The sequence below is a fragment of the Nicotiana tabacum genome, chromosome 16, assembly GCF_000715075.1.
Source record: "Nicotiana tabacum cultivar K326 chromosome 16, ASM71507v2, whole genome shotgun sequence".
In the NCBI taxonomy this organism is placed as follows: domain Eukaryota; kingdom Viridiplantae; phylum Streptophyta; class Magnoliopsida; order Solanales; family Solanaceae; genus Nicotiana; species Nicotiana tabacum.
Window position 1 is genome coordinate 168,143,772 of NC_134095.1, and position 14,383 is coordinate 168,158,154.

Below are 14,383 nucleotides of genomic sequence, written 5' to 3' on the forward strand. Positions count from 1 at the left end.
AAAAACTACAAAAGTTCTTATTTATTTATGTTACAAAAATCAAAAGTGATTTACCTTTTATAGACAACATAATAATGTTTTTGCTAGTCCAACTCCTTCTTACAAGGCAAGTTATCCATTTAGATTCATGATTAGCAATTATCATTCATGTGTCATTCTTACTACTACTATCATTACATTATAGCTAGTACTTATACTTAGGCCCCCTTTTTCTTTTCCTTTCTCCTTACAAATAATAGCTAATGACAGATTCATTATTTAAACACTAATTATACTTATTTTTTACGTATATATAAGATTTTTCTAAACTTATATTCTCAAGTTAAAAGAATAAATAAAATAACATACTTATGGGTGTCATTCTATCATATGTTTGCCAACTAGTTAATACTACCGATTATGATTAAGTTCCCGTTTGGCCATAAAATTTCGGAGTTTTTTTCAAATTTTATTTTCAAATATCTGTTTGTTTATAAATTTTAACCATTTTTTAGCAGATTTTGAATGAAAAAAAAAAACTTCAAATCCCAAAAAACAGCTCGAGTAGTTTTTGAAGTTATCTACTCACAAAACTTCAAATTCTTTTCAAGTAAAATGCATGTCCAAACACAATTTCAACTTTCAAAAATCATTTTTCATCTTATATTCAAAAACTCATTTTTTTCAAGTTTCAGTTAAATTTATGTCCAAACGCTAGCTAAAATTATATGCACGTAGATGAAGGGTAGAATATTTCAAGATTTCTATGAAATTTGGCCAGAAAAGAACGTTAAGAAGACAAAACTAAAAATTAAAAACAAAAACACAATCAATAATATAAGGCACGGGCCAATAATATGTTTCAAATGGAAGAGGACAATATTTTCTTGAAATTTCATTTAAAAAAACCATTCACTATTTCACTTGATATTTTTTATAACCATGACACCTGCTTAAGTTATAGAAGAGTGAAAGAGCCAATAAACTAACAATGAGCATAAATAAGTACGATTTTTTTTTTAATAATTTCATTTTTAAAGCTTAAACAGATTTAGTAATTAGACCAGAGAAAGAAATGAATGGCTGTAAATACAATTTTTTTTCCTTTTTTGAAAATATAAGATAATTTAAATATTGATCTCTTACTGACCAATGTTGAGACACATATCATGACTTGGTTAGGAGGAGGAAGCCAACAAAATAAGAAAAAACATGTCAAGATTAGAACATTTATTGTGATAGTTAATGGTCACATTTGGTGGCTCAATTTGTAATAAACACCAATATTGTAGTTCAAATGTAATAGAAACCCCACATAATTTAAGTCTGCAAGTTGCAAATTTAACCAAAATTTAAAGAGTTTTTAGTATTAAGCCTTTCAAAGATATATATATATATATATATATATATATATATATATTAAATAGATAAATATTATAATAATGCTTTACCAAAAAAGTCTAAAGGTAACTCCATAAAAAGTGAAATTAGATAAATACCTTTATAGTAGTCGAAGGGGAGCTTTGGAGCAACGGTAAAGTTGTCTTTGTGTGACTTATAGGTCACGGGTTCAAGCTATGTAATCAGCCATTTATGCTTGCATCAGGGTAGACTGCCTACATTATACCCCCATAGGATGCGGTCCTTCCTCGAATCCTGTATAAATGCGGGATATTTTGTGCACTAGGCTATTCTTTTTCCTTTACAATAGTCCGTAGGTAAAAATTGACCTAACGGTGCAAAATTTTTCAACAACTAAAATTGACCTAATAATTTAAATATAATCTACAATAGATAGAAGTGACCTAAATTTTTTTATATTATCATTGTATATAAGTTAAATTCTAATACACACGATATATTAAGGGGTCGCTTGGTGCACAGACTAAATTATACCAGGATTACTAATTTATACCATACGAGAGATGGGATAGAATAATAACAAGTTTAATGAAATAACATAGGATACCATGGGATATCCCGAATTAAGTCTCAGTTTATACCGCCAACCAAATACGATATAAATTTAATCTCACATCTTATACCACCTTATTCCGCGTACCAAACGATCCTTTAGTAGTATATAAAAAAGATCTAGGGACTCAAAAGACAATACGTCCATTTACAAAAAAAAAAGCCGTTTAACGGTCAACTGTCTTTTCTGAATTCTTCTGCAAATAATCATAAATAAATAAATAAATAAATAAATAAATAAATAAACTATTCATCCTTAACTTTCTCAAAAATTGCAAATGGTGAAGCTGTAAAAAATTGCCAAATTGGAAGCATAAGAAAATCCCCATGTCAGTAAGTCAAATATTCCATCATTTCGCGTTTCCATTTCTATAAATATATTTATACATTTACTGCGTGTGTGTATTAATATTTCCAATTATTAATTAGTGTCCGGCCAGCCCCATTCAAATTTAGAATCATTTTTTTTCTAAATTATTTTCAAGAAATTTTTGTAAATTGTGTGTATAGAGGAGAGAGAAGAGAGGAGAGAGAGAGTCAAATTATTTGGAGAAAGGGTTGTCGAAGAAAGGGAAGAAATGCAGGAGATCCACTGCATTGTTGTAAAGCTTTAATTTTTTCATCAGAATTGTACTTTACAGGCATTCATTTGAAGGTATATATATATAAATGTACATACATATATATATGACTCCACCTGTATAATTCATATAAATGTCTTGTGCATGTATTAGGGTAATTGGTGTTGTACAAATCTTTGATAAGCAGATCATCAAATTCATCTGGAAAAATTTGATCTTTTTTGAATTTTTATATGCCCTTTTGCTTAATTTATCTAGTTTTTTAGTTTTCTTGAACCCCATTTTGGTTTAAAATTTTTTGATCTTTTTAAAATTTTCATGTACCATTTTGCTTAATTTGTCTAGTTTTCTAGTTTTCTTGAACCCCGTTTTGGTTTTTAAAAAAAATTTTGATCTTTTAAAAATTTACATATACTCTTTTACTTAATTTGTCTAGTTTTCTTGAACCTCAATTTGGTCTAAAAAGTTGATCTTTTTCAAATTGCCAGACACCCTTTTGCTTAATTTATCTAGTTTTCTAGAACCCCATGAATGAAAAGGTTGGTTTATGATCTTGATTAGTTGAGAGAATTGAGATACACTTCTGATGAAATTGCCATTATAGATTGTTGATATGTGATGGTTTAATGAGATATTGATGTAAAATGGTTTTTGAATTTTACATTTGTAGGCTGTAAACCAGGACTAAAGGAGGAGTACTCACAAGCTCCTGAGTTGTTTTCTTTCCCTTTCTGATTTTTGAGGTTTTAGGAATATTGGAGTTGTTAGAGGTTAGGGAGGGAAAGAAAGCATTTACCTTTGTGAGCTAACTCAATTGAGTGGGGAAAAAAAAGCAAATTTGTGATTCAAACTTTAGTAAGAATGAACGGCGTCTCTGGTGTGATTTCAAGGCAAGTCTTGCCAGCATGTGGCAATCTTTGTTTCTTCTGCCCTGCGATGCGTACGAGATCAAGGCAGCCTGTTAAGAGGTATAAGAAGTTGATCTCAGACATTTTCCCTCGTTCTCAGGTTAGTCAAGGATTGTATAGTGAATATAAGCAACTACCATCTTCTGCTTAGTTACTCTTTATGTGTTAAATTCCCTGAATCAGTTTTTGGAATCTATATATAAGTTTCTCTCTGTAGCAATAGAGCATTTGAACTTTTGTGCACTCTTCATGTGGTGTTCATTAGTAACCTGAGCTCTGCTTATGAGTCTGTGAAAGTTTAGTTAAAGATGTCATGGGATTAACTCCCCCACCTTTACATTGTCCATGCGGAGAACTGTAAGTAAAAATTCTAGGTTTTCATAGAGCGGCCATATCCGATTTTGGTCTTGCTGATTTTTAGGGAAGCCTCACAATATATGAATTTGGTGGAAGTTGGTTAGTCTATTGTCTACGACGTCGCACATGTGCATATATGCAGAATATGTATGATTGTTCATGCTGATCCAAGAAAGCTGAATCAGGATTTTATTATTTGAACTTCTGCATGATATAAGAAATTTCTGTACTAATTGGTTGTGAAGCATCAGCTATATCTGCCATAAGGAATGATAGATTAGATGCAGCTCAAGTTTAACCATACTAACATGTAAACAACCTGTTACTGAAATTGTTATACCTTGCTACTACAATACAGAAGCTTAGCCCGTCAATAACATTAAAGTGCATTAGATTTGAAGAATTGCTGTGCTTGAAATTGATGTCATTTAAAATTGTCGAGCTTATTTTTACCTTTAGTTTACACTGTTGGCATAAGTTTTTTGAGTAAAAATGATTTTAAGCTACATTCAGCAGTGCATTTGTATGAGGTACGGAGTAATATCCAGAAAGAGTGGTATTTGACCATTTGACAACCGATAAACTTGCTGTCTTTCTGTGCTACAAACATACGTATATGACATTTGTGCATTCACTTTGCAGGAGGAAGAACCGAATGATAGGAAGATTGGAAAACTTTGTGAATATGCTGCAAAAAATCCTTTTCGCATTCCAAAGGTATATTCATTTGCGGTGTTCATGAAAATTATGAGCCCTCTAAAACAATCCATGAGAAACTTCCTGAAAGTTTGTAAAATATTATTTTGCTTTCTCATCTGCAGGATAACTTTATTCAACTCTGCAGTTTCTTTGTCTGTTAATGAAATTCATATTTTGGTAAACTGAAAAAATCTAGGAAACCACCTCATTCATAGTTCCCTGTTTAGAAGAAATCTTCTCTTTTGCTTCATGCTTAAAGTCAGTATTTTCTATTACATTTTGTCATTAACCTTTCTTGGACCTGCTGAACAGATAACAAAGTCACTTGAGGAGAGGTGTTATAAGGAATTGAGAAATGAGAATTTTCGGTCAGCAAAGGTTGTTATGTGTATATACAAAAAGTTGGTTGTTTCATGCAAGGAACACATGTAAGTTTCTGTTGCTTAAAAAAGTATAAATTGGTCTTTTTCAGCTTCTTTCATTTTTTTTTAATTTTTTTTTGTGTTGGCCACAAACTGATGCATTTCTAATTTTCATTTCATCATTTTATCTGTCAGGCCACTTTTTGCAAATAGTCTGCTCAGCATCATACAAACTCTCCTAGATCAGTCGCGGGAGAATCATACAAACTCTCCTAGATCAGTCGCGAGAGAATGACATGCTGATAGTCGGATGTGAAGCACTATTTGATTTTGTAAATAATCAGGTTGGTGCTTTGGGGTTGTCCTCAACTTTAGACTGGGTCGTTCAGACTACAGTGTGTTATTTATTGTTCATCTTTATGCATCAATGATATCTTATAAATTTGCAATGTCTTATACCTTGACTTTATTGTTTTATGCAGAAAGATGGTACTTACATGTTTCATTTAGATGGTTTTATTCCAAAACTGTGTCAACTGGCACAGCAAATAGGAGAGGAGGAAAATGCAAAACATCTCCGCACAGTTGGCCTGAAAGCACTTTCTGCAATGGTACAGAGTTCATGTAGATTTTACCAACTATTTAGTCTATTCACTGTGTGCTTTTGATACATACTGTGGAAGCAATTGGTTTCCATTAAATACAAACGATATAAAAGTTTGTTTTTCGTCAGTTCCAAAAAAATTAAGTCAAAATCATATCATCAACAAATACAGAAGTTGAAATGTAGACTAAGACATTACAGAGTACTCTTAAGACTTTAATGGACTTCTCTTCTTGTTTGCTTCTTAGCATTTTCTGCGAAAGACATCGTTGTACTGTTTAATGGTTATTACCATGAATAGGCTGCACAGTTTTGTTTGAAAATTATTGCTGAAGTGAACAAAAATAATTATAGCATGGAACTCTTAAATAATTAAATCGAAGAATAGGTAGAATCCTACATCGGTTGAGTGTATGGCTTGTATTCTCAAAGTCCTGATTCTGTTTTCAATTGAATTCTATACCAGTAACTACTATGATTATTGGTATAACACCATGACTAATTGATACCTGCAGTCAAATGTAGATCCTGGAGTTAGTTGTTACATTGTTGTTCTTACAAGAACTTAACTGTGTCGCAGGTTTGGTTCATGGGTGAATATTCCCATGTTTCAGCCGAGTTTGACAATGTAAGCAGATTCTTTCCACCTTATTTTCTTATTGTCAAATCTAAAAATTGCTAGCTTAAATCTTTTGATCTCTGGAATATGTGATGAAGTGGTTACATGTCAGAACTTGTATCGCTTGCGAGATATTACCCTGAAATAGATCTTTTGTATTTCTCAGTAGTGTATTTTGGCACTACTTTATTGCAGTAGCTTAAACTCTGTGTTCATCTTATTTTCCCGGACGTTTCTATTGCTTCTATTAATATATTTATCCTATCTATTAGATTGTTTCAGTAGTGTTGGAAAATTATCCAAGGCCAAGAAAGGAAACTCAAGACTCAAATCAGAACAGGTGGGTGGAAGAAGTTCGCAAACATGAGGGCCACATTTCTCCTTCCCCAGATGTCATTGTGAAGGTTCCCTCGTGGAGAATGATTGTGAATGAGAAAGGGGAACTTAATATTTCAAAGTTAATATTTTACATTGAATTTCAGGTGGAATTTTTTCTTTTTCTGTGTGCGGTGTCCTAAGTGCATATTAATTTTCCGTGACAGGGAGGATGCAGAAAACCCATCATTTTGGTCCAGGATTTGCCTGCATAACATTGCCAAACTAGGTAAGGAGGCTACAACCACACGGCGAGTTTTGGAATCTTTATTCCGCTACTTTGATGACGACAATTTATGGCCTACTGAAACTGGAATTGCTTTACCTATTCTAAAGGATATGCAGTACACGATGGATGCTTCAGGTTTGTAGTTACTCCTTAGCTTTACCTATCAAATGTGAAAAAAAGAGAGTGAGAAGTTGCCCTTCAGTTTATCTTCTTTTTATTCTTTGGCACTCTCATTTTCTCTTTATTGTCTTTCGTTTCAAATATTTATTACCTTTGGTTCTTCAAAGTTTTCCTACTTTTACTAGTATTGTATTTTCCTTGTAGAGAAAAAGATCCATATAGGTGACACTTACTAGTAAGGATTAGGCTTTAAATTTGTGGGAGAACTTTTAATGTTATTGCTATTTCTTAATATCATTATTGCTATCATTATATGTATTTAACTTATTTTCACTACTACTCTTATTTTATTTTGGCATGATGATAATATGAGTTGAGCTTAAAGAAAGATGTGAGGATTCATATCGCTAACCCAACTTTGTTTGGGATTGAGGCATAGTTGTTGTTGTTGTATATTTTCCTTGTTGATAACATTCATAATGGTTTTTTCTCTAACTTTTTTGAATTTCTTGTTCACCTATTCACTTATGCAGGAGAGAACGCACATCTTCTGCTGTCAATATTAGTCAAGCACCTAGATCACAAGAATGTTCTTAAACAACCTGAAATGCAGCTTGACATTGTTCAGGTGGTGACTTCGCTTGCTCAAACCACGAAAATTCATCATTCCATGGCTCTAGTCAGTGCAGTGACTGATATCATGAGGCACTTACGGAAAAGTATACATTATACTCTTGATGACGCAAAGCTGGGAGCCGAGTTAATAAAGTGGAACCGAAGTTTCCAGGAAGCAGTGGACGAGTGCCTTGTGGAGTTATCAAATAAGGTGCAGTTAATCTGTCACTGGATTTGAATATCAAATAAGTTGCATTCTACCTAAATTGGTTGGAAGCTGTGTTAACCAAACTTGTTGTTATTGATGGGTATTTGGAAGTCGTGATTCTTTATTTCCTTGACTATTAGGTTGGAGATGCAGGCCCTATTCTTGATGTGATGGCAGTAATGTTAGAGAACATCTCGAGTATCAAAGTGATAGCAAGAACTACTATTGCTGCTGTTTACCGTGCTTCTCAAATCATAGCTTCTATGCCAAATTTGTCATATCAAAACAAAGTAAGGCTGATTGACATTTGAATTTACTAGACTGTTATTCTATTTCATAGCTTTTCCCGATGGATATTGAGTTAAGAATCTGACTTTTCTTTATATATCTAGGCATTCCCAGAGGCTTTATTTCATCAGTTACTCCCTGCAATGGTCCACCCTGATCATGAAACACGAGTTGGAGCTCATCGAATCTTTTCTGTTGTCCTTGTTCCATCTTCTGTTTCTCCTCAGAAAGTACCGGAGGAAACCCACCTAAAGAAGGCAACAGATTTTTCAAGAGCACTCTCTAGAACTGTTTCTGTCTTCTCTTCTTCAGCAGCTCTTTTTGGAAAGCTGAGGGACCAGAGGACTTCTTCGACGGAGAATATTACTCTTGAGACGGAACAGAAAGATAACAACAGTGGGATGCTCAACCGAATAAAATCAACATATAGCGGGGTATATAACACGATAGGCTCTCCTGCACCTGTTGGAGAGAGTACAAACAAACCAAGTAAGGAAGCGGTAGGTTCTGTAACCATCTTCACCATCTTAGTATTATATACACTTGTTACTCCTAGATTCCTTAAGTCTACGAAAAAATTAAGAAGACTCCTGGCAAAACATTGACCTGGTACGTGTACCAACATGGCGAACCCTTAATCCTAATTAGTTGGTATATTTTTATGTGAATCTTTTGCTTCTATCATATTATGTACTTTGCTTAGTCTGCATGATTTTCGAGAAATCCTATGTCTTTTGAGACAATTTCTATATACTTCTCCCCTGTTTCAATTTATCTGAACTATTTGACCATGCACGAAGTTTTAGAAAGAAAGGAAGATTTTTGAAACTTATGGTCCTAACCATGCCACTAGTGGGATTTCACTTGGTCGTTGTTGTTTGTTGTTGTTGTGGTCCTAACCATGCCATAACATTTGTATGGCTATTAGACTTCTGAAATTTGTCATCTTAAACATGCCTTAACATTTGTGTTGCTATAGAAGCTTGTCATTAAGGGTAAAATGGAAATTAAAATTGTTCCCAAGTTTAGAAAGGGGTCATTCTTTTCGAAACTGACGAGGAAGGAAACAGGTTCACATAAACTGGGATGGAGGAATATATTATTTTAGGTCTACCTCCTCACCTTTTAACACCTTTTATTCACCAACATATCGTTGTATTTGGAGGTCTCCGTAGTGCTACTTGTACCTTCTATCAAATGTAATCATTTCTAATCTTTTCTAATTGTGCAACAACAACAACAACAACAACAACCCAGTAAAATCCCACCAGTGGGGTCTGGGGAGGGTAGAGTGTACGCAGACCTTACCCCTACCCCAGAGGGGTAGATCTTTTCTAATTGTGCATTCATCATAATAGCTGTGTATTACGACACTCATATAGTGGATATGTTGGGCATCAGAAGTCAAACATTCATTCACATTTCACAATTTTCTAATCTTTTCTAATCGTGTATCCATCTTAACATCCGTATATTTAGAACATGCATATAGTGGATATGTTGGACATTGGACTCAGCCATTCATTCTGACATAGCATTGCTGATATAACTGTTATATAGAACATCTTTAAATTTGGGATTGGAAGCTATACAATGTAGTAACGGTATTTGATTCTGCTTCATTTGACTTTACCAAGTAGTGACAATTATTTTCCTCATGATCCTCAGGGTCCTATTTCTCTAAGACTCAGCAGCCACCAAATCGTACTCCTGCTCTCCTCACTATGGGTACAATCCATTTCTCCTGCAAATATGCCTGAGAATTATGAAGCCATTTCTCACACATTTAGCCTGGTCTTGCTATTTTCTAGAGCAAAGGTAATTGGATGAGGCAATTTTCTTTGTTATGTTAAATCGCTAAACGAACTTAAGCGTGAACAAACATGTGTTGATATGCATCGGCATATCCTCTCCTACAGTCTCTTAATTGAAATTATCTTTATGTACTTGTGCAGCACTCATACCGTGAAGCTCTAGTGCAAAGTTTTCAGCTTGCATTTTCGTTAAGAAATATCGCACTCATTGAAGGAGGTAAAACTGCCACATCATATATGCTCTCTGTGGTGTGAAACTGCTTAAGATTTTTCTTTCCCTTTAGTTCATTCCTCCATTATACTGAGAGGAGGTGGTAAGTAATTGTCTCATTGGAGCTCTAGGAACACTATGATCCTTCCTTATTGGGAAAATGGTTCAGCTTATCTGTGTTGAGTTTTTGTTTCCCTCTTGCATGCTTCCTTCTACATTTTTTTTTATTTCAAGGATCTTTAGGTCAAAGTTCATATGATTTTTTTTTCAGGGTCACTACCACCATCACGTAAAAGATCTCTGTTTGTGTTGGCGACATCAATGATTCTTTTCTCATCGAAGGCATATAATATACCTTCTCTCATTCCCTGTGTCAAGGCTACACTTTCAGATAACACGGTTGGTCTTTGTTCTTTCTATTGAATGTCAGCCTGGTTCCTACTAGCAGCTGAACTGATGAAAACTACTTTTTAATATAATTTATTGTTCCTTTTCAGTATTATTATAGTACTAGGAATTTTTCGTTTCATTTTTCAGGTTGATCCATTTTTACATTTGGTTGAAGATTGCAAACTACAAGCTGCTGATTCAAGTTCTGGTTATGGAAAAGTTATATATGGATCCAAAGAAGATGATAGTTCTGCTCAGAAATGTCTCTCGCAAATAAATATCACCGAAGAACAATCAACGGAATCCTTGGTTTCTTTAATCCTGAAGAGCTTATCTAATCTACCAGATGTAAATATTTCGCTGCTAATTTTCACAACCATATAGCAGTTCCCTGGTTAAGCCTTGATCCCTAATATAATTTATTTTGGTACGTAGTTTGAAGTGTCAGCTACAAGGGAAGAGTTGCTTAAGGAATTTTCACCGGATGATTCGGATTCCTTGGGGTCTCAGTTTTTCGCTGATGCTCAACATAGAGTTCAGCAGTCTAATTCAGTTGATGTAAGTATCTGGAGGGCAAAATTTATTCCGGGATACTCTTATATCCTCATTTTCTTTATTTAATCATTCTTTCTACTGTTGTGCAGCTGTCCTCAATATTAGACGATGATGGTCCTGATTTGTCTCAAAGCAGTTCCAAACAGAATGAACAATACGCCATGGAAATTCCCAATCTGTTGAGTGTCAATCAACTTTTAGAATCTGTAAGTGGCTTTCGAATATAATGTTTATTTAACCTATTATTTATACAAAAACAACTACTATGTCTCAGTCCAAGCAAGCAGGGGATATCTTCTCAGTCCATGCCACTCCATTTAATCTCATCTTAGACCCATATTATACAATAATAACACTCCCTGCATTTTAATTTAAGGGATGTATGTCTCAGCATGGAGTTTAAGGAAAAAAGAAAGAAAAAAAGACTTTTGAAACTTGTGGTCTTAAAAGCTTAAAGGATAAAAGCTTTGTGTTTGTGTGGCTATACATTTGTGTGGTTATAATATCTTCTCATTAAAGGTAAAATGAAAAGTTTAAAGTTAAATTGTTTCCAAATATAGAAATATATCATTCTTTTTTAGATGGACTAATAAGAAAAGTGTATCACATAAATTGAAACGGAGGGAGTAATAACAATTTGTCTAACCTATTGCTTCTGCACTATGATCTCTGACAAAAAGCTTTACATCTAGCTGTACTCGTGAAATGGATTTCTTTTCTTTGTGTGCATGTGGCTATTCTGCATTTCTCACCTCTAGTGAACTTGCATATTCTCATGCCTCCTTTCTGTGCTTATGAGAAAAACCAACCTCATCTGATGGCTCTTTAGTTCGTCTTGTCTTGACAAATATTTGTGGAGTACCACTTAATCCTTTGGCCGATATTTTTTAGTTTTCTATTTTGATCTGATCATCTAAAATTAACTTTGTCTGCACCAAATGAAGGTTTTGGAGACGGCACATCAAGTAGGGAGAATATCTTTGAGCAATGAACCTGATTTTTCTTACAAAGAAATGACTCATCATTGTGAGGCACTTTTAACGGGAAAACAACAAAGGATGTACAATTTGTTGAATAGCCAACATAGACAAGATAGTGCACTGATCAGAATATCACAGAATTCCAGTGAACAGGACAAAGAAAGCTCTTCCGATAACCAGGTTGAGAACCAGGTCTCAGCAGTAGTAGTATTTTTTTTTTTGGTTTTCTTTGGTTTCTATAAACTAACCGTTTCTTTTTTCTCCTTTCCCCCCATTCCGTTATTCATTTGCTTTTCCGTTTCTGTCCTACTTTGGCAAAACGGATAGCTGGGTTATATCTTTAAAACGAACTTACAGTAGATGTAGCACTACAATTTTCCTGCTTTGCATGATAACTCCAGCAGTTCAAATCTTGCATGACCATTCTGAAATGAGTTTCATTTATTATTGATATTTAGGACTGTTTTTACAAGTTAACTTATACTCTTTAACAATTAGAAATTCGATTAGCATGGTATAACCAAATTTATGTATTTATCATATTATTTAAATTCTCCTCATACTTACTTTATTTAAAACATATCTCCAGGTTCTTGCAATTTTTTGAATGTTCTACTGCTAGTTTATGACTCTATTATCATGTTACATTTTTTGTATTTTCATATTCTTAGAGCTTTATTTACACCCGGTTGTTTCGTTCGCTTGAGCTATCATATTTTCCTGTTGTTACTGTTTGGTGCTACTTCTCCCTTTTCATCTTCTCCTTTCTTTTTCTTCTTCTTCTTCTTCTTCTTCTTCTTCTTCTTCTTTCTCTTCTTCACCTTCTCTTGAGCCGTACCGGAAACATCTTCTCAACGTTACCGGGTAGGGGTACGTCTGCGTACACACTGCCTTCCCCAGACCCCACTTGTGGGATTAGACTGGGTCTATTATTGTTGTTGTAGTATAATCCAGCTTCTTGCATTTCTAGACTTGCTTACATGCTGTAATCTCATTTATAAGGTTCAAGTTATACTCCGATAACTGTTGCTAAATCACATTTTGATCCACTTTGATCTTAAACTTACTCTTCACTATACTTTATGGGGGCAGGCTAAAAACCAACTCGTAGATCAGAAAGTGGCCAATGTTTCTCAAAAACCATCATCCGGAACTGTCGATTGGCATTGTGGAGCTCAATGTCAAAGTAATCCGGAGACGTTCAGACTACCAGCATCAAGTCCGTATGACAATTTTTTGAAAGCTGCAGGATGGTAGATAGCAATAGGAGTCATACCGAACAGAAAAGGTTGAGATAACTCCCCTCCTGAATCCTGATGGCAGGGTGACTTTGTACGGCTAAAGCCTAATACAGAGCGCTTTCTGCTACTGAGAATCAGAAGATCCTCATGCAACACCCGGCACAGAAAGGAAGTCGGCGCCAGGGCTGTAGATAACATAGTTTGTAACTCATACACATCAAAGTTGTTCATTCTTTTGTTCTTTATTCTATTATGAGGTGATATATTACTATACTGGAGGTGGAGAGGAGGCGCGTATTGCAGATATTCCTCTCTAAGGATTTGAAGAGTTATGGCTTAGATGTTAGGTTTTGCTGTCCTAACCAATGCCATTTACCGTGTATAAGATCAAATGTAACTTTTCCTGTTCTCTTTTTAGTGATTTCAGATGGAGCTATGCTCCCCCTCTGGTATGCAGAAACTGCTATTTGAAATGGAAAAAACACTTTGGTTTATTCAAATTTTCTTTTATTTATGTTATCTACTCTTATTTTATTTTGGTGATATGAGTTGAGTTTACAGAAAGAAGTGAGGATTCATATTGTCGATCCAACTTTGTTTGAGACTGAGGATATGTTATGAGATATGAACTGTTATAGTGTACTTTTGTACACCACAACCTCAGGGTCATGAGCTCGAGTCATCAAAGAAACATTAACTCCAATAAAGAGGAATAAAAAATAAATAAATAGATATTGTCGATCCAACTTTGTTTGAGACTGAGGATATGTTATGAGATATGAACTGTTATAGTGTACTTTTGTACACCACAACCTCAGGGTCATGAGCTCGAGTCATCAAAGAAACATTAACTCCAATAAAGAGGAATAAAAAATAAATAAATAGATATTGTCGATCCAACTTTGTTTGAGACTGAGGATATGTTTTTATACTCTGTTACATAAAATAAAAATCTAGTGGGAGTAAAGTCTGCCAGCCATGTATAATCATCAATGAGGTGCAATCATGAATAACATTACAATCGATGATTGGAAATTCTTTTCATGCTTTAATTCGTTACTCTGCAGACCTGATTTATGTGTCTTAGTTTAATTGGGCACGAAATTTAAGAATTTTGTGGTCTTAAAGACTTAAACTAAAGGTGTATAACATATTAAAAGTAAGCTTGAATTTTGTGATCTTGAACGTATCATATCATGTCATTCCTATAAAAGGAGTGTCATTGTAGGTAAAATTGGAATGTTCGAAGTAAAAGCTATTAAATATAGAAATGA

The 14,383-nt window shown here is 34.3% G+C and overlaps 1 protein-coding gene across 6 annotated transcripts; it reads left to right on the forward strand.

Moving 5' to 3' along the window:
* The first annotated feature begins 2,355 nt into the window (after window positions 1–2,355).
* On the forward strand, window positions 2,356–13,609 carry LOC107781178 (protein SEMI-ROLLED LEAF 2). Of its 6 annotated transcripts, none has more exons than XM_016601841.2 (21): window positions 2,356–2,608; window positions 3,205–3,542; window positions 4,442–4,516; window positions 4,811–4,926; window positions 5,056–5,083; window positions 5,118–5,204; window positions 5,343–5,471; window positions 6,045–6,092; window positions 6,356–6,540; window positions 6,626–6,822; window positions 7,341–7,633; window positions 7,771–7,920; window positions 8,023–8,418; window positions 9,587–9,736; window positions 9,874–9,949; window positions 10,215–10,342; window positions 10,481–10,681; window positions 10,769–10,891; window positions 10,978–11,094; window positions 11,833–12,060; window positions 12,961–13,609. In XM_016601841.2, exons 2-21 carry the CDS (start codon window positions 3,396–3,398, stop codon window positions 13,123–13,125), a joined length of 3,039 nt encoding a protein of 1,012 aa, XP_016457327.2. In that variant the 5' UTR covers window positions 2,356–2,608; window positions 3,205–3,395; the 3' UTR covers window positions 13,126–13,609. The 6 variants fall into 6 exon arrangements, with proteins under 6 accessions (XP_016457327.2, XP_016457331.2, XP_016457332.2 ...); XM_016601845.2 differs by having other exon boundaries at window positions 11,833–12,048; XM_016601846.2 differs by having other exon boundaries at window positions 6,356–6,423.
* Window positions 13,610–14,383: the final 774 nt, after the last annotated feature.